The sequence below is a fragment of the Coregonus lavaretus genome (genome assembly GCF_964263955.1).
Source record: "Coregonus lavaretus genome assembly, chromosome: 9".
NCBI lineage: Eukaryota > Metazoa > Chordata > Actinopteri > Salmoniformes > Salmonidae > Coregonus > Coregonus lavaretus.
This window is the reverse complement of record NC_139996.1, coordinates 32,808,141-32,833,448: the sequence shown is the minus strand read 5'-3', so window position 1 is coordinate 32,833,448 and position 25,308 is coordinate 32,808,141. Positions and strand designations below refer to the sequence as shown.

The 25,308-nt window shown below is 41.8% G+C and overlaps 1 protein-coding gene across 1 annotated transcript in view; it reads left to right on the top strand.

Annotated features, from left to right (window-relative positions):
* LOC311134773 (enhancer of mRNA-decapping protein 4-like) overlaps positions 1-25,308 on the top strand; it is a 62,969-nt gene that overhangs the window by 21,440 nt on the left and 16,221 nt on the right. Inside the window, exons 4-22 of the mRNA XM_084168553.1 lie at positions 5,811-5,910; positions 10,849-11,035; positions 11,228-11,375; positions 13,266-13,370; positions 13,488-13,597; positions 13,722-13,829; positions 14,093-14,188; positions 14,301-14,400; positions 14,512-14,692; positions 14,825-14,891; positions 15,009-15,100; positions 15,220-15,401; positions 15,520-15,599; positions 15,714-15,837; positions 16,145-16,656; positions 16,745-16,846; positions 22,934-23,077; positions 23,172-23,229; positions 23,380-23,563. Coding sequence (XP_084024679.1) covers positions 5,811-5,910; positions 10,849-11,035; positions 11,228-11,375; positions 13,266-13,370; positions 13,488-13,597; positions 13,722-13,829; positions 14,093-14,188; positions 14,301-14,400; positions 14,512-14,692; positions 14,825-14,891; positions 15,009-15,100; positions 15,220-15,401; positions 15,520-15,599; positions 15,714-15,837; positions 16,145-16,656; positions 16,745-16,846; positions 22,934-23,077; positions 23,172-23,229; positions 23,380-23,563 — 2,680 coding nt within the window. The remainder of the gene's footprint in view (positions 1-5,810; positions 5,911-10,848; positions 11,036-11,227; positions 11,376-13,265; positions 13,371-13,487; positions 13,598-13,721; positions 13,830-14,092; positions 14,189-14,300; positions 14,401-14,511; positions 14,693-14,824; positions 14,892-15,008; positions 15,101-15,219; positions 15,402-15,519; positions 15,600-15,713; positions 15,838-16,144; positions 16,657-16,744; positions 16,847-22,933; positions 23,078-23,171; positions 23,230-23,379; positions 23,564-25,308) is intronic.

Genomic DNA, 25,308 nt, shown 5'->3' with positions numbered 1-25,308 from the left:
GATAAAGAACGACCGACTAAGCGCCGGCCGTTGGCCAAATACCCAGTTCCAGGCTCATTTCCAGCCGGCTACTTTTTCCAAAGTTATAAACTATCTTTTAAAATATGTGTGCCTGCCTAGTGCATCCTGAGTGCCATATATACAAACTGAATACAGCTTCGTTAATGTCATGGTTTCACAATTGTTATACTGAAAACCGCGTTTCTAGCCCAAACCGTTTAAAAGATATGTTCCATTTTTTTTGGAGCTATGTTTTTTTTTTTTTTCTATTGTGCATTCGCAGGAAACATTTGATAAGTGCAGCAATGTGCACACGGTGGTACGCGCAAAGGTTACAAATGCAATTAGCGGGAAAACACTTGTAAAAAGCGCACTGCACATGCGAGTGGTTTCATGTGTCAGAGATGGAAATATTCATTCGAATTTTAGGAGGGGATATCTAAAGATTCAACAACTAGCATGGGTAGCTAATATGGCTAGGATTGTTCCTTTGGCTGCTGGACAACTAAATAATGTTGATTTGAAAAACAATAGAACAGTAGAGAAATGCTTGTTTCAATGGCATATGAGGAGGTGTTTCATAAAATCATTCCTTCTGGCTAGCCTTCTTTGAAGCAAGGTAAGACGTGCTTCATAATATGAAGTAAAACGTCCAGGTTTCATTCAAACAATTAAGTCTATTGTTAATGGTTTCAACATGCAGACTGCCTCCAGCTCAGATTGCAAGGGGTGATGTGCGATGACTGGCACTGGGCTTTCACTCTCCGCTCTTGTGATCTGAATCAAAGCCTTTCGACATCAATGTTAATTATCCTACATTATATTTGGCAAACTTGAGTAATTAACAGTCTCATTAAAGTTTGATGCGGAGCATGGGTGGCCTCAAGTGGAGAATTGTTAAAAAATTATGCCCAGCTCTTGAGGCACCTTGATTATGTGAGGCCTGAGGCAATTGCCTCTTCTGCATAATGGTAAGTCTGCCACTGATGTCATGGACATGTTGATTGTAAGTCATAAAAACAAGAATAGGCTATATTGAAATGCTTCATACCTCAATAGTACTGTTTTGTCATTTTAGTACCGATACCAGGTTTAGTATCACGATACTCAATACCAAAACAATACCACAGCTAGTCATGACGGCAGTCAAATTCCACGTGACCGTTTAGTCACGGTAATTAGGCTTCTCCAAGCTTTGATGCTGCTGATGGTCATTAGTAGCCTACCAAACTTGCTAACTGCCTGGTACTCAGCACTCTATTGTCCCTCTAATCACTCTGACATCAATGCAAATGTAATCAAAAATCTAATCAAACACTTAATGAGAGCCAATGAGATCATGTTGCACAACATTTCTATAGGCTATGCAATTGCGTGAGAAAACCGAGTGATGACCTCTATTAAAAAGAGGAGGATCCCGTCAGCTTTCTATAGGCTAGTCCTACTATATTTATTTCTCAACCTTCCTAATATTAAGCACATTGCTTCTCTTTACAACAGGAGTATAGCCCACCTTGCTGGCATGAAAATGAACAATGGGAAAAGCGTCCTCCATTCGCTATTCAAGTGCATAGATGTATTTATTCCCCCTGCCCCTGTTTTGAGACGGGTGCATGATAGTGGTCCATTCTAAATCAAAACAAATTTCACATATATTATTTAGTATATGTAAAGACAAGATTAAATCAAGAATAGTATGATGGATGACAATATTAGCCTATCACTGAAGGATATATTATCACTTGTGAATGATGCCCAACTTGTGTGCAGTAAGACAAGAAACAGCGCATACCTTTTATTTGCCACTTTTTGTAATCATAGTCGCACACCTCATGTAGCCTAGCCCATAGGCCTATATGTTTTGATAAGGTTTGTATCACAACTAATGTGGCCAAATAACTTATTAAAATGATGCACATTAATCTGCTTTACAACTGGTGTAGAGCCTAACTGGCATACATACGTAGCACGTGAGTTTCAAGTTTGGGGAAGATCATTTTCACCATAAAAATTCACCTTTATAATGAAAGCATTACATGCATAATCGCATTTGCGGTAACTATTGAGAATGGTGTTTTCCCGTTATTGAATACATTTTGGAACATTCGCGCTTATAGCCTACTGTGCATTGCTGTGCTTATAATGTGAAGAAATAGCCTAATAGTTTATCAACATTTTAAGCTAAATGTTCTGATCTGTTGCGTCAGCTTCATTGCTTTTAAATGTTTTTTGAGGCCGATATAGATAGCTTTTCAGAACCCCTACTTGCAGGTGAATGCATCGTTTGTTTTCTAATAATTGCAACACAGTGTTTGTATTCAACTATATTTTACAAAATCAGGAAAATGCGGCCGCTAGTGTGTCCCGATACGCAAACAAGCTACCGGTATCTTGTTTTGTAAAGTACTGTAGCCTGTATATGGACATTGCCGAACAGTAAATCAATGAATACTTTCAATATGTCTACATGCCGTGTGGTATTATTCTAGTGTGCTTAAACTTGACTATATGCAGCATGAGTGGGTAGCTAACAAGATGCGTTCCAGCCAGAGATTCCTCACCGGCTTGCAACAGTTTAACACGAGGCAAGTGCCCTCGCCCTTTATATGACTTCCCAATGAAAACTAGTTTAATAATTCTAACATATATTTTATGGAAAAGAGATGTGTGTTTCTGAACAATGCATCATGCTGCCTTGTTGACAACATGACAGAGCGGCACAGATTAATGTTCGACAGTGGTGTAAAAATACTTTAATGTACTACTCAAGTAGTTTTTTTGGGGTATATGTACTTTACTTTACTATTTATATATTTTTTAACTTTTACTTCACTACATTCCTAAAGAAATAATGTACTTTTTACTCCATACATTTTCCCTGACACCCAAAAGTACTCGTTACATTTTGAATGCTTAGTAGGGCGGGAAAATGGTCCAATTCAAGCACTTATCAAGAGAACATCTCTGCTGCCTCTGCTCTGGCGGACACACGAAACAGAAATGCTTAGTTTGGAAATGATGTCTGAGTGTTGGAGTGTGCCCCTGGCTATTCCTAAATTAAAAAAACAATAAAACGGTGCCGTCTGGTTTGCTTAATTTAAGGAATTTGAAATATTGTATACTTTTGCTTTTGATACTTAAGTATATTTTAGCAATTACATATACTTTTGTTTCTTAAGTATATTGAAAACCAAATACTTTTAGACTTTTACTCAAGTAGTATTTTACTGGGTGACTTTCACTTTTTGAGTAAGGTATCTTTACTTTTAATCAAGTATGACAGTTGCATACTTTTTCCACCACTGCTGTTCGATTTGAGCAGTGCGGCTTAGCCCGGTCACGTGACGGGCCATAGCCTGGTGCAACCAGGGCTTTTTTAATACAATCCCCTCGGTTAATAGACCATTACTAAATAGTTCCAAACCCCTCTGCCAATAACAGCTAGTTTTCAGGTTACATATCCCTCTTATTAGGCCCCCCTCTGGTCGATTATTCCCCGCACCACATTCCTAACTGTGGTTTAATGCACCACTTTGGTGCTTTCCCCTGCTGCACTGAGACCACTCCGACAGTCCTAGCAATATTCTTGCTTGATATGTTTATTTTGCTATAAAGCTATTTGTGTTGCTATTACAGTATGTTTCTTAAATGTTACAAATAAATAATTTAATATTGAGATAAAAACAGCTGCACTGGGCCCTCAACTGTCCTTGAGAACATGAAAAAGGTAATCAGGGTGATTACACCAACATTCTCAGACGAAAACAATGTAAAGACAATTATTTTAGGCAAAGGGTGGCTGTGTCACAAGTCTAGATATCTCTAGGTACAGTGAGGGAAACAATTATTTGATCCCCTGCTGATTTTGTACGTTTGCCCACTGACAAAGACATGATCAGTCTATAATTTTAATGGTAGGTTTATTTGAACAGTGAGAGACAGAATAACAACAACAAAAATTGCATTTTAATGAGGGAAATAAGTATTTGACCCCTCTGCAAAACATGACTTAGTACTTGGTGGCAAAACCCTTGTTGGCAATCACAGAGGTCAGACTGTTCTTGTAGTTGGCCACCAGGTTTGCACACATCTCAGGAGGGATTTTGTCCCACTCCTCTTTGCAGATCTTCTCCAAGTCATTAAGGTTTCGAGGCTGACGTTTGGCAACTCGAACCTTCAGCTCCCTCCACAGATGTTCTATGGGATTAAGGTCTGGAGACTGGCTAGGCCACTCCAGGACCTTAATGTGCTTCTTCTTGAGCCACTCCTTTGTTGCCTTGGCCGTGTGTTTTGGGTCATTGTCATGCTGGAATACCCATCCATGACCCATTTTCAATGCCCTGGCTGAGGGAAGGAGGTTCTCACCCAAGATTTGACGGTACATGGCCCCGTCCATCGTCCCTTTGATGCGGTGAAGTTGTCCTGTCCCCTTAGCAGAAAAACACCCCCAAAGCATAATGTTTCCACCTCCATGTTTGACGGTGGGGATGGTGTTCTTGGGGTCATAGCCAGCATTCCTCCTCCTCCAAACACGGCGAGTTGAGTTGATGCCAAAGAGATCGATTTTGGTCTCATCTGACCACAACACTTTCACCCAGTTCTCCTCTGAATCATTCAGATGTTCATTGGCAAACTTCAGACGGGCCTGTATATGTGCTTTCTTGAGCAGGGGGACCTTGCGGGCGCTGCAGGATTTCAGTCCTTCACGGAGTAGTGTGTTACCAATTGTTTTCTTGGTGACTATGGTCCCAGCTGCCTTGAGATCATTGACAAGATCATCCAGTGTAGTTCTGGGCTGATTCCTCACCATTTTCATGATCATTGCAACTCCACGAGGTGAGATCTTGCATGGAGCCCCAGGCCGAGGGAGACTGACAGTTCTTTTGTGTTTCTTCCATTTGTGAATAATCGCACCAACTGTTGTCACCTTCTCACCAAGCTGCTTGGCGATGGTCTTGTAGCCCATTCCAGCCTTATGTAGGTCTACAATCTTGTCCCTGACATCCTTGGAGAGCTCTTTGGTCTTGGTCATGGTGGAGAGTTTGGAATCTGATTGATTGATTGCTTCTGTGGACAGGTGTCTTTTATACAGGTAACAAGCTGAGATTAGGAGCACTCCCTTAAGAGTGTGCTCCTAATCTCAGCTTGTTACCTGTATAAAAGACACCTGGGAGCCAGAAATATTTCTGATTGAGAGGGGGTGAAATACTTATTTCCCTCATTAAAATGCAAATCAATTTATAACATTTTTGACATGCGTTTTTCTGGATTTTGTTGTTGTTATTCTGTCTCTCACTGTTCAAATAAACCTACCATTAAAATTATAGACTGATCATTTCTTTGTCAGTGGGCAAACGTACAAAATCAGCAGGGGATCAAATACTTTTTTCCCTCACTGTATGGAATAGGGTGCCATTTGGGACGAGGCCTAACTCTTACCAAGCACTATAGCATGAGGTTAGATTTATGACGTGTTGAATTTATATGTTAAATATACAGGATACGAACATTCCATTCCAGCTAAAAATGGATATATAGCGTTTATGAACAAAAACAATTGTAATACACATCTAAAATCTATGAATAAAAAATCTGATATAAGTAATATTGTACAGACATATAAAGTTATCCATTTTTTCCCTCACTGTAGCTAAGCAATCTATTACCGAGCAGTCTACTGTGTTGCGCTTACTACCATTGTTTGAATATCTGTCCTCATGTTAACCCAATACACAATTTTCTTGACTCAATGTTGCTCTCAGTTGTAAGGAAATGAATCCTTAATTTTGACTCTCTCCTGTTCCATGCAGGTAAAAATCCAGCCTGTCGCCAAGTACGACTGGGAGCACAAGTATTACTACGGCAACCTCATTGCAGTCTCTAACGCATACCTGGCATATGCCATCCGAGGTGAGTGTGGAGAAGGAATTTTTAAATGGGGAGGACAGGAATAGTAAAAGCTGGATTGGAATGGTCTCAAACACATCAAACACCTGCTTTCCATGTTTGATACCATTTCCTTCATTATTGTGAGCCGTCCTCCGCTCACCAGCCTCTGGTGTGGAACCATGCATTACCATCCCTTGTTGCATGGTGTGATCAGATCATTACGGCAAAAAAAATATATATATATATATATATATACTAAAATGAGAGGGAAATGTTTGCATCAAATACCCTTGCATCAAATATCCTCCTGTATTGATTATATACAGCATACATGATGATTGATTATCACTGCAATCAACAGCTGCAGTGTTGCTCATTGGGTTATCCCATATCATGGAATTGGCTATGTGAAAGTTTATAAAGACAAGCTCCTGGATGGGCTTGCGCCTAGTTAAAACCTTAACTTATTGTGCAATATATTCCAAAATTCAAACAAAATACACCAGTGACATCATTTAGGCGATTTAAGGTTGTGAGCACAGTGTTTCTGATCCGATTGAAAATAATCTTCTAATGTATTTGTGTGGGTACAATGCCATCTTTAGAATACAGCGTTTTCTGCTTGGTTTCCAGAGCATTGAAAAATAAATGAAATAGGCTACTACCGAGGTCTGATGATACTTCTGACATTATAGTAAAAGGCATGTTGTGTTGGGTGATGTGCTAAAGTCTGTAGGCTATTTTGAAAACTGCCGGTGTGTTGTGTTTATGAGGACTCCCCTCGTGCGTGTGTTGCATGAGCATTAAGCCAACGGGCTGCTGTTTCCTCCTTGGCAAAGATCTCAGAAAAGGTCAAAGTGCGAACCCAATGACCCAAATGTATCACATAAAAGGTATATACCATATCTCACAATCAATTGGGCTTCCCAGATTTTGTATGTTTGCTGTGACAAAGTGTATTATTTTTGTAGATTTGCGTTATTCCACTGCAGTGAGAGTGGGGGGCTGCAGAACATGGTGATGTAGCTCTAGCGCTAGCTCGCGCTCCCTGTGTGAGAGAGGTGCGCACTTTGACAGACAGTCCAACAATTAGTCAAAATTTAAGCTAGAAACGCCATCCTGCACATTAAAACGTGCAGAATGGTCTGGAATAGGTTGCTTGTATACAGCTTTTTGATAACATTTATACTTTTTGAACTATAACTGTTTTAAAGATGCGTAAAAGCTCCTTACGCTTCAATGGGAAGTATTTGGATTCGCTACTGCACTTGAATCATTAAAGCTACAAACAACAACCCAATTGCTTCAACACAGCTTTTTGCTATCAATTTTGCTACCAACGATAAAGCTTGTTATATCCCCATTTAATTTCAATGGTGGAATGCAGGCTTCAACATTCTAAACTGAAATCACTGCCACAACTTTCAGAATGTTCAAACTAAAAAAAATTTGAGAGCTTAAAAATGCATATAGCTTATGACGATATAGTGCGCTCTAGCCTACTATAATCACTCCACACCTACAAACCACCCCAAAATAGGTCACTATAACTAACACACAGCCTATGAAAACCCTATTACTACCATTACTACTCTCAAATGGATAGCAAAATCACAGGAATGGTTTCAGATCAAACTCAGCATTCAGACCAAAGGGAGCGAGGGTCTTTAAACTAAAGATCTATTTTAACAATAGGGACGATTCCACTCCAGCGGGAGCGGAAAATATTTTTGGTATCTGAATGTTCTGGCAATTCTCACATAGGAACTTCACATTTGTATCACAACCCATTTTCTTTTAGAAAATCATGATGAAACTGGCCATTTTAGGCCCTTTTTAGACCTATACGTGCCGCCTCTGATCTGTGAACCGTACATGATACAGACAACATCTTGGTGTCATTATACTCATTATAGTATGCTCTAACATATGGAGTATGTCTAGATTATGAAATACAATTTTTCACATTCCATTCAACTTATTTATGAATTTCTCAGAACTACCCTTTTTGATTTTGTTCATTTTGACATTGTTTGGAACAATATACTCTACAAGTACATAAGATTTCCAGTGGGCTCTCTGCTAATTCTGAAGGTATGATACACTTTTGGTGGTGCTCATAAAATGTATGGGAAAATGGATTCAAAGGGAACTCCCTCTGCCGGTGTTTTGCTGAATGTGCAATCCTAAATGAGGGCTGTGATTGGTTAATGACATATAAGGTCAACTTCTACAGTGGGGAAAAAAAGTATTTAGTCAGCCACCAATTGTGCAAGTTCTCCCACTTAAAAAGATGAGAGAGGCCTGTAATTTTCATCATAGGTACACATCAACTATGACAGACAAATTGAGATTTTTTTTCTCCAGAAAATCACATTCATTTTTAATGAATTTATTTGCTAATTATGGTGGAAAATAAGCTGCACCAGGCTGGGAAGACTGAATCTGCAATAGGTAAGCAGCTTGGTTTGAAGAAATCAACTGTGGGAGCAATTATTAGGAAATGGAAGACATACAAGACCACTGATAATCTCCCTCGATCTGGGGCTCCACGCAAGATCTCACCCCGTGGGGTCAAAATGATCACAAGAACGGTGAGCAAAAATCCCAGAACCACATGGGGGGACCTAGTGAATGACCTGCAGAGAGCTGGGACCAAAGTAACAAAGCCTACCATCAGTAACACACTACGCCGCCAGGGACTCAAATCCTGCAGTGCCAGACGTGTCCCCCTGCTTAAGCCAGTACATGTCCAGGCCCGTCTGAAGTTTGCTAGAGTGCATTTGGATGATCCAGAAGAGGATTGGGAGAATGTCATATGGTCAGATGAAACCAAAATAGAACTTTTTGGTAAAAACTCAACTCGTCGTGTTTGGAGGACAAAGAATGCTGAGTTGCATCCAAAGAACACCATACCTACTGTGAAGCATGGGGGTAGAAACATCATGCTTTGGGGCTGTTTTTCTGCAAAGGGACCAGGACGACTGATCCGTGTAAAGGAAAGAATGAATGGGGCCATGTATCGTGAGATTTTGAGTGAAAACCTCCTTCCATCAGCAAGGGCATTGAAGATGAAACGTGGCTGGGTCTTTCAGCATGACAATGATCCCAAACACACCGCCCGGGCAACGAAGGAGTGGCTTCGTAAGAAGCATTTCAAGGTCCTGGAGTGGCCTAGCCAGTCTCCAGATCTCAACCCCATAGAAAATCTTTGGAGGGAGTTGAAAGTCCGTGTTGCCCAGCGACAGCCCCAAAACATCACTGCTCTAGAGGAGATCTGCATGGAGGAATGGGCCAAAATACCAGCAACAGTGTGTGAAAACCTTGTGAAGACTTACAGAAAACGTTTGACCTGTGTCATTGCCAACAAAGGGTATATAACAAAGAGTTGAGAAACTTTTGTTATTGACCAAATACTTATTTTCCACCATAATTTGTAAATAAATTCATTAAAAATCCTACAATGTGATTTTCTGGATTTTTTTTTCTCATTTTGTCTGTCATAGTTGACGTGTACCTATGATGAAAATTACAGGCCTCTCTCATCTTTTTAAGTGGGAGAACTTGCACAATTGGTGGCTGACTAAATACTTGTTTTCCCCACTGTATGTATAAAATGAGTATTTTAATTAAAGCCACAATATGTAACTTTTTGGGCGACCCGACCAACTTCACATAGAAATGTGAGTTATAGACCTGTCATTCTCATTGAAAGCAGGTCTAAGAAGCGGTAGATCTGTTCAATATGCGCTATTTTTATGCTTCCCGGTCTTAAGTTTAGTTTTTGCGTCTTACTTTCAGTTTTGTACACCAGCTTCAAACAGCTGAAAATACAATATTTTTTGGTTATGGAAAATGTATTAGATGGTACAATGATTCTCTACACTATGCTTGCTTGTTTTGTAACATAAACTGAAATTAGGCTAACTATTGAACATTTTATCAACCGGGAAATGGTGGAGCGATCTCTGCAAATTGCACCTTACATTTTTGGAGATAAAAAAATAAAAAGCTTGGTCTAAATTTAATTTGTTTTTGAAATTTTACCTACAAGGATATACCATGACATTTGAAATTCTTAATTTAATAAAACAAACTTTTGAATGTAGTTTTTATAACAGTGCATATTTAGCCCTCCAGGCTGCCCTGACGTCGGTATGCTATTTTCCCCACTTCAAATAGCAATTACAGATGCTCACTTAAGTTTTTTCTTTCCCACAATACCTGACATAGATCAATGCAGAACACTCATCAGATAACCTTTTTGTAACAGTAAAATGTGCCAGTGCTTGTGAACGATTCCCTTTATTTGTTTCTGAGCATTTTGAGTAGCGCGTGGTGAGAATGGAATAATTATATTTTTTGTGAGACTGTCCTTTAAAGAGATCACGTCTCGATCTGTTTTGGATTTTTGTACCCCCTTTCATTGGATTTTGTTTGCATTTCATGTTCTGGAAATACACATAGCTTACTCTGATCTTCAGATTTGTATGCCTTGGAAACCACAAACATATTTTTTTGCTTTCGGTCAGCCCAAAGAATTGCACTTTAGAAACCTGCTCTTGGCATTTGCAGTGAGAAATGCATGGTGTTGCGAAGGTTAAAGGAAGGTCTATTTGTTTGTTTGATAGTGCATTAGAAACGTATTTGCTTTTGGCTGTGTGACTGCCAAGACCCCTGTGTTCTATTCCTTTGGCTGGAATCTTGATCTCTCTTTGCCTGTCATCAAAGCACTTATCTTTATAGTGATAACTGAATTACAAACGACTGGAGGTTGAGGAATCTGTGGTAGAACGTACACTGAACCAATATTATGTGCTTTTCCCAACTACTGCACTATGCCTTGGACCCTTGGTTTTTAACTCTGCTTTAGCTTTCCATGTAAAACCAAATTATCTGGATTGATTCTGAATGTGACAGAAGTTTGCTCACAGACTCATGTTTTGTACTTGTGTGCAGGAGCAAACAACCAGGCCATGATCCGTGTGTTGAGCTTGGGCTCGGCAGAGCGCACACTGCTGAAGGGCTTCACTGGTGCAGTCACAGACCTGGCCTTCGCCCATCTGGACTCCACGCTGCTGGGATGTGTCGACGAGGCCGGCAACCTGGTCATCTGGCAGCTCACCTGCCACAGTAGCAAGATCCTGTATCCTCTTCATTCTACTTTCATTTTACTCAAGAATAACACTTCACTTGGTCCTTTCCTTTCCACTTCCCTTGGTCCTTTCATGTAACAATATACATTTACCTGGTGTTGACCATTAAAAGCACATTGTTTATGATAGTGTGATGTTTGTACAGCTGCGGTGTTATGCACCTTAACCCACATGCTTCTCAGGGATCAAGTTATTGTCCACATCCGGAGGCCTGAGGACACTCCTCTGAACTCCAATAGGAGGTTGATCTGGTGTCCCTTCATCCTAGAGGACAATGAAGAGAACCCTGAGGATGCCAGCCAGACCCTGGCCCTGCTGCATGAAGACAGAGTATGTACAGTGCCTTCAGAAAGTATACACACCCATTGACTTTTTCCACATTTTGTTGTTACAGCCTGAATTTAAAAAGGATTAAATTGAGATGTTGTGTCACTGGCCTACACACAATACCCCATAATGTCAAAGTGGAATAATGCTTTTAGAATTTTTTACAAATTAATTAAAAATTAAAAGCTGAAATGTCTTGAGTCAATAATTATTCAGCCCCTTTGTTATAAATAATAATAATATGCCATTTAGCAGACGCTTTTATCCAAAGCGACTTACAGTCATGCGTGCATACATTTTTAAATATTTATATTTTTTATATATATATAAAAAATATTGTGTGTATGGGTGGTCCCGGGGATCGAACCCACTACCTTGGCGTTACAAGCGCCGTGCTCTACCAGCTGAGCTACAGAGGACCACGGCATGGCAAGCCAAAATAAGTTCAGCAGTAAAAAGGTGCTTAACAAGTCACATAATTAGTTGCATGGACTCACATTCTGTGTGTCATAATAGTGTTTAACATGATTTTTGAATGACTACCTCATCTCTGTACCACACACATACAATTATCTGTAAGGTCCCTCAGTCGAGCAGTGAATTTCAAGCACAGATTCAACCACAAAGACCATGGAGGTGTTCCAATGCCTCGCAAAGAAGGGTACCTATTGGTAGATGGGTAAAAATAAAGCAGACATTGAATATCCATTTGAGCATGATGAAGTTATTAATTACACTTTGGATGGTGTATCAATACACCATCACTACAAAGATACAGGTGTCCTTCCTAACTCCGTTACCGGAGAGGAAGGAAACCGCTCAGGGATTTCACCATGTGGCCAATGGTGACTTTAAAACAGTTAAAGACTTTAATGGCTTTGATAGGAGAAAACTGAGGATGGATCAACAACATTGTGGTTACTCCACAATACTAACCTAATTGACAGAGTGAAAAGAAGGAAGCCTGTACAGAATAAAAATTTTCCAAAACACGCGTCCTGTTTGCAACAAGGTTCTAAAGTAATACTGCAAAAAATGTGGCAAAGCAATTAACACTTTGTGTTCAGGACAAAAAGTTATGTTTGGGGCAAATCCAATGCAACACATTACTTAGTACCACACTCCATATTTTCAAGCATATAGTGGTGTCTGCATCATGTTATGGGTATGCTTGTAATCGTTAAGGATTGGGGAGTTTTTCAGGATAAAAAAAACGGAATAGAGCTATGCACAGGCAAAATCCTAGAGGAAAACCTGGTTCAGTCTGTTTTCCACCAAACACTGAGAGATGAAGTCACCTTTCAGCAGGAGAAGAACCTAAAACACAAGGCCAAATCTACCATGGAGTTGCTTACCAAGAAGACAGTGAATGTTCCTGATTGGCCAAGTTAGTTTAGACTTAAATCTGCTTGAAAATCTATAGCAAGACCTGAAAATGGTTGTCTAGCAATGATCAACAACCAAGTTAATTTGGAGGTTGAAGAAATTTGATAATAATGATGGACAAATGTGGCACAATGCAGGTGTGCAAAGCTTTTTGACTTACCCAGAAAGACTCACAGCTGTAATCGTTGCCAAAGGTGATTCTAACATGTTTTGACTCAGGGGGTTTAATACTTATCTAATCAAGCTATATTAGTGTTTTATTTTTTTTCCATTTTGACATTATAGTATTTTGTGTAGATCGTTGACAAAAAATGACAATTAAAACCTTTTTAATCCCACCTTGTAACAGAACAAAATGTGGAAAAAGTAAAGGGGTGTGAATACTTTCTGAAGGCACTGTATGCCCTGCTTACACACAACCAGACCATTTACAAATGCCTCCTCCTCCTCCCTTTGTATATTCTTTACTCCCTCCCTTCCGCTGATTGTCCTGTCTTTTCTCCCTAGGCTGAAGTGTGGGATCTGGAGATCCTCCGCAGCAACAATAACACCTGGCCAGTAGATGCCACTGACCTGAAGGACGGAGTTATAACTATAAAAGGACATACAGATGTAGGGCATATAAATAATTTAGTGATCACATGGTCTGTTTCCAGTATGGAAAGCACTTATTTACAGGCTGGTTTTTAGTGTGGAAATTGAGATTGCAGTCTCTCTGTTTTTCTCCAGCGCATCAGTGAAGGTGCCCTGTCTCCGGATGGCACAGTCTTGGCCACAGCCAGTCATGATGGATATGTAAAGTTCTGGCAAATCTACATTGAAGGACCGGACCAGCCAAGGTAGACCTTTACTCAGTATTACTAAATGTTATACTATTCAATTATATTCTTGAAAATTCCAGCTGTTTCTTGCCATTCCTTTCCATCTGTATCTCTATGGTTACTTTTACTTTCCTTTGTGAAGTCCTCTCCCCGGCTTCTTCCACAGATGTCTACACGAGTGGCAGCCCCACAACGGGAACCCCCTTTCCTGCCTGCTGTTCTGTGACAACCACAAGAAACAGGACCCAGAGTAAGTCACTACTGTTCCCTACTGCTGCTGTACTCTTTATATTAACGGGTGTTGGGAGGATTTAGGGAATGCGACATTTGGGGGGTTGTGTTTATCAGTGATTAAAATGTAATCTGATAAAAAAAATACATGTTCATTTTGAGTTAAACAGGGTTAGGTAGACACATGGAGAGGTGCCATCTTTACAGCATTACCCAATGCAATCAGTGTCATTTTCTCTTAAGCACCCATGAGAGATTATATATATATTTTTGCCTTTCTAGTGTTCCATTCTGGCGCTTTCTTATTACTGGAGCTGATCAGAACCAGGAATTGAAGATGTGGTGCACAGTGTCATGGACCTGCCTGCAGACCATCAGGTCTGACTGTTTTACCTGTGTTTTTCACTGCGCTTTCATGCTTGGAAGTTGTCTTATTCATCCCTCTGTTACTGGACCCGTTTTAACAAGAGCCTATGTACATGTCCTCTAGGTTCTCTCCAGACCCGTTCAACTCATCAGTCCTGCCCTGTCTGAAGGCCAGTCTGGACCTGTCTGCAGAATGCCTCATCCTCAGCGATGTACAGAGAAAGGTCAGAATAACATTGATATCCTGCTGTATCACTGTGATTTATCTACCAACTGTCATCCTGTTGGATATTAGTATAATGAGTAATTGACTCTGGCTTGTGTTGTCCCTCTAGGTGTTGTATGTGATGGAGTTGTTGCAGGACCAGGAGAAGGGCCATGCCAGCTTCACAGCCGTGTCAGAGTTCCTGCTCACACACCCTGTGCTTAGCTTCGGTGTTCAGGATGTCAGCCACAGCCACCTGTGCCACTCGGAGGTCCTTCCGCCAGACGAGGAGAGCGAGAGTATGACTGCAGGTGGGGTTCAACCTTCTTGTATACCCATTACCACTACTACCTGATCTAACGATTGCTGGCCTAACACTGAATTATCATGGGTCAAATGTTTTGTTATGTTTGATTAAGACTTGTTCTTCCCTTTATTTCTAGATGGCAACCAGGGCCCAATGGAATCCAAAGCTGGGATCCAAATCAAGCTATACTGTGTCCACACAAAGTGAGTGTCCTCATTCAGGGTCATTATTACCATATTTACTAAGAGGTCTGCATTGAAATTATGTAGTATACAATTTCATACACCCATATGTGTGTTGCTGTATTCTTCTGCCCACAGGTCCCTTCAAGATGTGCAGATCTGGTTCCAGCCAAACCTTGGCTCTGGCTCCTCCTTGTTCCTGCCTCACTCTGACTCAAACGATGGCTTTGGTGAGTTACGAAAACTGTTAGTCTTCATAAACCAAAACTATCCTCTGCACAGTTTGAGAGATTTTTGAAACGTTATCCCAGATTTTCATGGATAAAAATCCATCTTTGTACTTTTCTAGGTTTTTCAGATCACTTGACAGACATGAGTGTGGAAGGTTTGAGCTCTGATAAGGATTCTGGATGCGGCTCCAAAAATGATCTCCACAAGATTCCCGCTCTTGCTGACTTCCTGTCCCCCTCCGGCACTGTTGCTATGCCCAAGCTTATGACCCCTGACGCCTTCATGACCCCCAGTGCTTCGGTATGTCCTGTTCCAAATTCTCACTATTCTATCAAAATGATAGCGAATATCCAAGGAAGGAAGATTACTGCTGGATCTTGATCCTGCTTTTCATTTTGTTTCTGCCCTTCTCCCCCAGGTCCCAGCCTCCCCAGGCAGCAGTGCCAGCAGCCTGACCATAGTGACAGCCATGAGCAGCAACTCTGACAGTTGCGCCAGGTAGGTCAACTCGAAAGAGTGCATAAGAGGGGAGGAATTCATAATTGACTAGAAAGAGCAGGCAAAACCATTGTGTTTTGACGTCCCTGACTCCAGTGATGTTAATGTCTGCAGGGGAGGAGAGGAGCTGAACCAGAGCCCTAAGATGTCTGTGGAGAGCAGCAGTAGTAGCAGCCTGACTCTCAATGTGAGCACCAGCAGCTCCATCCTCATCTCAGGCCTAGGGGACAACATGCCGGTAAGCCACACACTCGCACACATGCACGTGCAAACACACATACACACTTACAGCATGATGCAGTCATTACACACTGTTCGAATGCAGGATGTGTGCCACACAATTGGAGAGCCTGAGGGGCCAAAGTAACATGTGTTTATGTCAACTTACAAGACCTTTCGTCCCTCTCCATCGTATGTGACATCATCCTTACTCCATGTGCCATTTTGGTTTTCCCTGCTGTCTCATAAAGATGTACCCTCTTCCACAAGAGACCACTCCTCATACGCTCATGTTCCCCCTCACCTACCCCCTCCGCCCTCTACAGGGGCTTCCCTCTCCAAACCCGCCCCTCTCGCTGGACCCTCAGGTCATTGAGCCTATGCTGATCCAGCAGGCTTCTCCTACCCGGGCCCGCTCTCCAGACGTCATCTCATCTGCCTCCACGGCCATGTCCCAGGACATTCCTGAGATCGCCTCTGAGACGCTGCAGCGAGGCCTGGGGGGGGTGTCTGGAGCTGAATCTCGAGAACCTCTCCCAGCCCTCCACACAGACAGCATGGCTTCTGCAGCCTCAGCTCTTCACCTTCTCTCTCCACGAAACCGGAACTCTGACCACGGCCACCTGCCCCTGGAGCTGGGTGCTGTAGCAGGAGCAGTGGAGGCGGAACAGAGGCTCAGTAACACCCCCTCACTACTGGAGAACGCCCTGTCACAGGAGAATGCTGCTGCTGCAGCTGCCTCCTGCTTAGACAACAGCGTGAGCCACCCCTGGCCTGCAGCTCCTGACATCACACGGGAAACACGCAACAGCCTGCGGGACAACGGCCTGGGAGACTGGTAAGGTCACACACACTGACATAAAGCACAATGCCTCTACCTATACAAGAAATGCCAGAGCATACACGGGTCTCTTTGTTTCTCTTAGCTCGAGGGAGGAAATGAAGGACAGACACATGTCCTCTCCATACCACAGACGCACCTACCACTTAACCCAGAATGACAGTCAGGACGCCAGTGCAGAACAGAGGTAAGATACTCACACATCTCTGGAACTCCCCTTCAGTTCTTAATTACCCTGGAAGGCTGTAGTATTTGCTGTGTTTTTTGGAAGTCAATGCTTGATTGATTGAAGTTTGCATGTAAAGGTAATCTTGTAATTTCAGAAAATGTCCGTAATATATCTGGCTCTAATAGTGGAATGATAGTGTTTAACAGTATTACTTACCCGCCAGAGTTGTGATTGGCTGTGATATTCGCCTATTGATAGTCAAATTGTACACTGTTCGCTCAATTTCAGTTTATGTGAGAAAACAAGCACTGAATAGCTTAGGGATTCATTGTCTGAAATCGCTGTTAGTAGGGCTGTCCCCGACCCAAAAAAATCTTGGTCTGCCAAGAGTTGTCTGTTCTTTTGACCAATCGATTGGTCTACATTTTCTAAGGTGTATTTTTCCATATAGACACATCCTACAGTGCATTCGGAAAGTATTCAGACCCCTTGACTCTTTCCACATTTTTACGCTACAGCCTTATTCTAGAATGGATTTTCTTTCTCTCATCAATCTACACACAATACCCCATAATGACAAAGCAAAAACAGGTTTTTAGACATTTTAACAAATGTATGTTAAAAAACACTTAATTATTACATTTACATAAGTATTCAGACCTTACAGCCTCGAGTCTTCTTGGGTATGATGCTACAAGCTTGGCACACCTGTATTTTGGGAGTTTTTCCTATTCTTCTCTGCAGATCCTCTCAAGCTCTGTCAGGTTGGTTTGGGAGCGTCGCTGCACAGCTATTTTCAGGTCTCTCCAGAGATGTTCTATCGGGTTCAAATCCAGACTCTGGCTGGGCCATTCAAGGACATTCAGAGACTTGTCCTGAAGCCACTCCTGCGTTGTCTTGGCTGTGTGATTAGAGTCATTGTCCTGTTGGAAGGTGAACCTTCGCCCCAGTCTGAGGTCCTGAGTGCTCTGAAGCAGGGTTTCAAGGATGTCTCTGTACTTTACTCCGTTCATCTTTCCCTCGATGCTGGCTAGTCTCCCAGTCCCTGCCCCTGAAAAACATCCCCACAGCATGATGCTACCACCACCATGCTTCACCGTAGGGATGGTTCCAGGTTTCCTCCAGACGTGACACTTGGCATTCAGGCCAATGAGTTCAATCTTGGTTTCATCAGACCAGAGAATCTAGTTTCTCATGCTCTGAGAGTCCTTGAAGATCTTTTGGCAAACTCCAAGCGGGCTGTCGTGCCTTTTACTGAGGAGTGGCTTCCGTTTGGCCACTCAACCATAAAGGCTGCAGAGATGGTTGTCCTTCTGGAAGGTTCTCCCATCTCCACAGAGGAACTCTAGAGCTCTGTCAGAGTGACCATCGGGTTCTTGGTCACCTCCCTGACCAAGGCCCTTCTCCCCCGATTGCTAAGTTTGGCTGGGCGGCCAGCTCTAGGAAGAGTCTTGGTGGTTCCAAACTTCTTCCATTTAAGAATGATGGAGGCCACTGTGTTCTTGGGGACCTTCAATGCTGCAGACATTTTTTGGGACCCTTCCCCACATCTGTGCCTAGACACAATCCTGTCTCGGCGCTCTACGGACAATTTCTTCGACCAATCAATTGAATTTACCACAGGTGGACTCCAATCAAGTTGTAGAAACATCTCAAGGATGGTTAATGGTAACAGGATGTACCTGAGCTCAATTTCGAGTCTTATAGCAAAGGGTCAGAATACTTATGTAAATAAGGTATTTCTGTTTTTTATTGTTAATACATTTGCAAAAATGTCCATAAAACTGTGTTCACTTTGTCATTATGGTGTATTGTGTGTAGATTGAGGATTTTTATTTATTTAATCAATTTAAGAATACGGCTGTAACGTTACAAAATGTGGAAAGGGGGAAGGAGTTTGAATACTTTCCGAATGCACTGTATGTGTTTTAATCAAATCTACTATATGCTGAACTTTTCTGATGCTTTAGGCGAACTGTTTGATGAAATAATTAAGACACACAAATGACTAGAGGGAGTCCGACCGCCATTGATTTGATTGTGCTGGGCCTGGCTCAGACTTGCTGTGTTAAAAAAGTGAGTGACTCTGTGACTAGCACCCGTTGTCTCTCTCTCCTCCCCGCTGACTTGCCTTTAACTAGGCAAGTCAGTTAAGAACTAATTCTTATTTACAATGATGGCCTACACCGGCCAAACCCGGACGACGCTGGGCCAATTGTGCGCCGCCCTATGGGACTCCCAATCACGGCCGGTTGTGATACAGCCTGGAATCGAACCAGGGGGTCTGTAGTGATGCCTCAAGCACTGAGATGCAGTACCTTAGACCGCTGCGGGAGCCCAACAGCTCGATGGTGACAATACTAAGCCTGTTAATGATAATGACATTACTTATTATTATAATGATGATCATAATTGTAATAATAACAATAACGAGATGAAGAAAAAGGAGGGTTGTTATCAACAGTGTGTATCTTGCTGTCAGTGTTGCTGAAGCTGCAACAATTGCAGCCATTTCTGACTGAAAAGTTATGTTACCGAAATCCGTCATTTGTTTAGGAAAAACATTCCCTATTCCCTCAACCCTTGCTGTCTTTACGTTGACACATGTATGCATCGCATGCACAGGGCCTGATCTATAGCATATCATAGTCACATCAATAAATTGGTTATAACAAACTCTTAACACCGTAACACATCTGACAGCAAAATGGATGCAGAGGACGTGACAAATAAACTCGACACATGGGAATGTTTACTGGTTGCGCCGGAGGTAAAGAAATTAGGCTAGTTGTGGAAAATACTGGAGATCAAGAAAAATAAGGTAAGGAGCAAGCGCTGTGTGCATATTATGTATGGCAAACAGGTGTTAGATTACAATATATGTTTTCTGACCGTTTGTAACAATATAAACAACTCAATAAATTATAAGTGTACCAGAGAATCTGTTGTAATGTTTTTTTGTAAAGCCTTTATTACAGCAAAGACTAAAAACAGTCGCATTCATTCGTGAATGCAATTTCCGAAATGGAACAATTTAAGCCTATTTATTGTTTACGCAAATTATTCAGTGGTCGCTTTATTTATTTTAAAATAAAAATGCTTGATTGCATTTCAAATCATGAATGACTCCTATGCTGTGTGATGACATGAACAAATAAATTATATAAGTATTGAAATATAGGCCTAAGTTACTGTTTTAAGACCAAACAAGATGCGCTCTTAAGCCTACAGCTCGATGGTGGCTATACTACTAAGCCTGTTAATGATAATGACATTACTTATTATTATAATGATGATCATAATTGTAATAATAAGGAGATCAAAGAAAAAGGAGGGTTGTTATTATTATAAATATACTTTTTGGGACAATTTGGAACCGTGTAAACAACACAAAATAAATAATACCAGAGAGCCTGGTCTAACGCAAAAAAGTGGAAAGCCTTTATTACAGCATAGCAAAGATTTTAAAAAGCTGAATTTGTGGAATTGTTTATCTGACATGTTGTGGTTGCCTGAGGCTTGGTGCTCACGGAATCAGTAGGCTATTAAACAAACACTCAAAAAGGCAACAGAAGCAGCAAGTTCTCCCACTTAAAAAGATGAGAGGCCTGTAATTTTCATCATAGGTACACGTCAACTATGACAGACAAATTGAGAAAAGAAAATCACATTGTAGGATTTTTAATGAATTTATTTGCAAATTATGGTGGAAAATAAGTATTTGGTCAATAACAAAAGTTTCTCAATAGTTTGTTATATACCCTTTGTTGGCAATGACACAGGTCAAACGTTTTCTGTAAGTTTTCACACACTGTTGCTGGTATTTTGGCCTATTCCTCCATGCAGATCTCCTCTAGAGCAGTGACGTTTTGGGGCTGTCGCTGGGCAACACGGACTTTCAACTCCCTCCAAAGATTTTCTATGGGGTTGAGATCTGGAGACTGGCTAGGCCACTCCAGAACCTTGAAATGCTTCTTACGAAGCCACTCCTTCGTTGCCCGGGCGGTGTGTTTGGGATCATTGTCATGCTGAAAGACCCAGCCACGTTTCATCTTCAATGCCCTTGCTGATGGAAGGAGGTTTTCACTCAAAATCTCACGATACATGGCCCCATTCATTCTTTCCTTTACACGGATCAGTCGTCCTGGTCCCTTTGCAGAAAAACAGCCCCAAAGCATGATGTTTCCACACCCATGCTTCACAGTAGGTATGGTGTTCTTTGGATGCAACTCAGCATTCTTTGTCCTCCAAACACGACGAGTTGAGTTTTTACCAAAAAGTTCTATTTTGGTTTCATCTGACCATATGACATTCTCCCAAACCTCTTCTGGATCATCCAAATGCACTCTAGCAAACTTCAGACGGGCCTGGACATGTACTGGCTTAAGCAGGGGGACACGTCTGGCACTGCAGGATTTGAGGCCCTGGCGGCGTAGTGTGTTACTGATGGTAGGCTTTGTTACTTTGGTCCCAGCTCTCTGCAGGTCATTCACTAGGTCCCCCCATGTAGTTCTGGGATTTTTGCTCACCGTTCTTGTGATCATTTTGACCCCACGGGGTGAGATCTTGCATGGAGCCCCAGATCGAGGGAGATTATCAGTGGTCTTATATGTCTTCCATTTCCTAATAATTGCTCCCACAGTTGATTTCTTCAAACCAAGCTGCTTACCTATTGCAGATTCAGTCTTCCCAGCCTGGTGCAGGTCTACAATTTTGTTTCTGGTGTCCTTTGACAGCTCTTTGGTCTTGGCCATAGTGGAGTTTGGAGTGTGACTGTTTGAGGTTGTGGACAGGTGTCTTTTATACTGATAACAAGTTCAAACAGGTGCCATTAATACAGGTAACGAGTGGAGGACAGAGGAGCCTCTTAAAGAAGAAGTTACAGGTCTGTGAGAGCCAGAAATCTTGCTTGTTTGTAGGTCACCAAATACTTATTTTCCACCATAATTTGCAAATAAATTCATAAAAAATCCTACAATGTGATTTTCTGGATTTTTTTTTCTCAATTTGTCTGTCATAGTTGACGTGTACCTATGATGAAAATTACAGGCCTCTCATCTTTTTAAGTGGGAGAACTTGCACAATTGGTGGCTGACTAAATACTTTTTTCCCCCACTGTGTATATATATATATGGATGATTTCTAAAGCCAGGCACATTTAACAGTTAGGCTATTGATTATAGGTCTAATTAAGTTGGGGTTTCCTCTCCTCACTTTTCTTAGACACTTAAGGCAAGGGCAGTTTTCTCCTAACACAGCTGCTGCCTCTGCCGCGTTGTTCTCAACACCAATATGCTGGTCAACTTTGCTATTATGTCCATAGCAACATGGTCTAGGAAAAGGCGCCAATTCAACAGCGCACTGATGTGTTTCAGAACCGTGGACAGCGAGCACTATCTAATGCGGGAGGAAGCACATTTGTTATAAAATATTATTTTTATTTGTGTTGCGCCATTGTTCTTACATAATATAACTATATACAATTTCAGTAGCAAATGTCATAGACTGATGGACTGTGCCATCCCCATGGCCTCAACAATGGATCATTCCACTCAGACAGGCACGAATCAGACAGGTGTCTTGTACACCATGATTTATACTTTTTTATTTATTTGCTACTGCTCAACTAAATCTTGGTCGACCAACAGCCTATCAACCAAACAATCGACTAGTCGACTAAATGGGGTCAGCCCTAGTTTGAAGCTGGTGGACCAAAACCGCTGTTTGAAGTTTTGATCCACCAGCTTCAAACGGCTGTAAAAACAATATTATTTCTTATTGGAAATATATTTCATAGTGATTTTGATGGTACAATGATTGACTACACTATTCAGTGCTTGTTTTCTCACAAACTGAAATTGAGCGAACAGTGTTGAATTTTTGCAACCAGGAAATGTCCACTAGAAAACACAGTCACTAAGTCAAAACAGCTTTCCCAGTTTGACAACAGATGCCACTCTGGCGTATTATTAATAGGCGAATATCACATCCAATCACAACACTGGCGGGTAAGTAATACTGTGAAACACCATCATTCCACTATTAGCGCCAGACATATTAAGGACATTTTCTGAAATTACAATGCAAAGATGTTCTGTAACACAGTGACCATGATGATGAGGTAGCCAGTCTAGCATCATCTTCAGGGAACTGTGGAGTCAGGTCGTCTCAAAGACTGCCAGTGAAGGAGTGGAAGAGTTCTCCCAGAGGCTCCCCTAAACTCAAGAGGAAGAGTAAAAAAGACGACGGGTGGGTGATAACATTCTGTGGTAACTGTCATGATAAACATTTTCTGTTATTTTACTTCAGTGTCTAATGGCCTCTTTGCCTTCTCTCTTTTCAGGGATGCATCTCATGCCTCTCATGCCTCTCAGTCCAGGCAGCCTGAGCATCAACATCAGGTAAGTAATCATGGCTGTTTCTTTGAGTTGTGATTATGATGCTGGCACCAGGATGTATACATTTACATCCATTATACATGTATTTTCAGCAATACCATTTGTTTACATTTGAGTCATTTAGCAGACACTCTTATCTGATGTGACCTGTAGCAGATTAACCCAGACGTGCAGGAAGAGCTGCTGATTTTGCTGCGTAACCAGCAGAGGGAGCTAGCGGAGCTCCGTCAGAGTCAGCTGGAACTGCTGCAGAGAGTGACAGGCCACATGGACGCCGTGCAGAGCTCTGTCTTAGCCCATGTAGAGCACGTCATGGTCAGCCAGCAGGAGCACGAACGTATCCTTACAACTGGGATATGTTACAAATTACAATAACTCCTAGACCTCCCTTTCTTCTGGTACCATCAAAAATGATGTAGTTTGGTATATGAGAGGCTTGGGCGGTATACCGGGGAATTTTGATATACCCACGGCATGATTTTCAAATAAATGCCTGCAGTCAACTTGTGCACTAGGTTAATAGATCAAGCAGATTGTATTCTTCATTTTGCCTCATTCATATTTGTTTTATAATGAAGCCGTTCCCCAAAGCAGCTGCTTTGTTTACAAAGAGCACACGACAAGGAGCAAACGGAGGCTTTCGTGACGTGACAATCCACTGTTGTGCAGCTCAAGAGAGGTGATCAAGTTACACTTCAAATTCACTACTGCCAGCTAAATATTTTATAACTAAGTTTAGCTATCTAATACATTCTCTGCAGCTCAGGGCTCAAGCTATGCATTTGTTTAGCTAACTTGCTAGCTAAGTGGATAGCTTGCAAGATCAAGCTTCTTGGTTACACCAGACACAATCAAGCCCCTCCTAGATCAAGATCCTTGCTGTCTACTATTTGTTTTGTGTTTTGCAGCAAACCTTTTGAGATAGTTGTGCGACTTTGAGCTGGAGGGTCTGTTCTTGCAAATTGTTTATGTTCGCTCGCGCTTGTTAGCATTTATCTAGCATCCGCTATGGGAATTCGTTAGTACTTTGTTAGCATAATTGTTTACATACAGTGAGGGGAAAAAAGTATTTGATCCCCTGCTGATTTTGTACGTTTGCCCACTGACAAAGACATGATCAGTCTATAATGTTAATGGTAGGTTTATTTGAACAGTGAGAGACAGAATAACAACAACAAAATACAGCAAAACACATGTCAAAAATGTTATAAATTGATTTGCATTTTAATGAGGGAAATAAGTATTTGACCCCTCTGCAAAACATGACTTAGTACTTGGTGGAAAAACCCTTGTTGGCAATCACAGAGATCAGACGTTTCGTGTAGTTGGCCACCAGGTTTGCACACATCTCAGGAGGGATTTTGTTCCACTCCTCTTTGCAGATATTCTCCAAGTCAATAAGGTTTTGAGGATGACGTTTGGCAACTCAAACCTTCAGCTCCCTCCACTGATTAGGTTAGGCCACTCCAGGACCTTAATGTGCTTCTTCTTGAGCCACTCCTTTGTTGCCTTGGCCGTGTGTTTTGGGTCATTGTCAAGCTGGAATACCCATCCACGACCCATTTTCAATGCCCTGGCTGAGGGAAGGAGGGTCTCACCCAAGATTTGACGGTACATGGCCCCGTCCATCGTCCCTTTGATGCGGTGAAGTGGTCCTGTCCCCTTAGCAGAAAAACACCCCCAAAGCATAATGTTTCCACCTCCATGTTTGACAGTGGGGATGGTGTTCTTAGGGTCATAGGCAGCATTCCTCCTCCTCCAAACACGGCGAGTTGACTTGATGCCAAAGAGCTTGATTTTGGTCTCATCTGACCACATCACTTTCACCCAGTTCTCCTCTGAATCATTCAGATGTTCATTGGCAAACTTCAGACGGCCCTGTATATGTGCTTTCTTGAGCAGGGGGACCTTGCGGGCACTGCAGGATTTCAGTCCTTCACGGCGTAGTGTGTTACCAATTGTTTTCTTGGTGGCTATGGTCCCAGCTGCCTTGAGATCATTGACAAGATCCTCCTGTGTAGTTCTGGGCTGATTCCTCACCGTTCTCATGATCATTGCAACTCCACGAGGCGAGATCTTGCA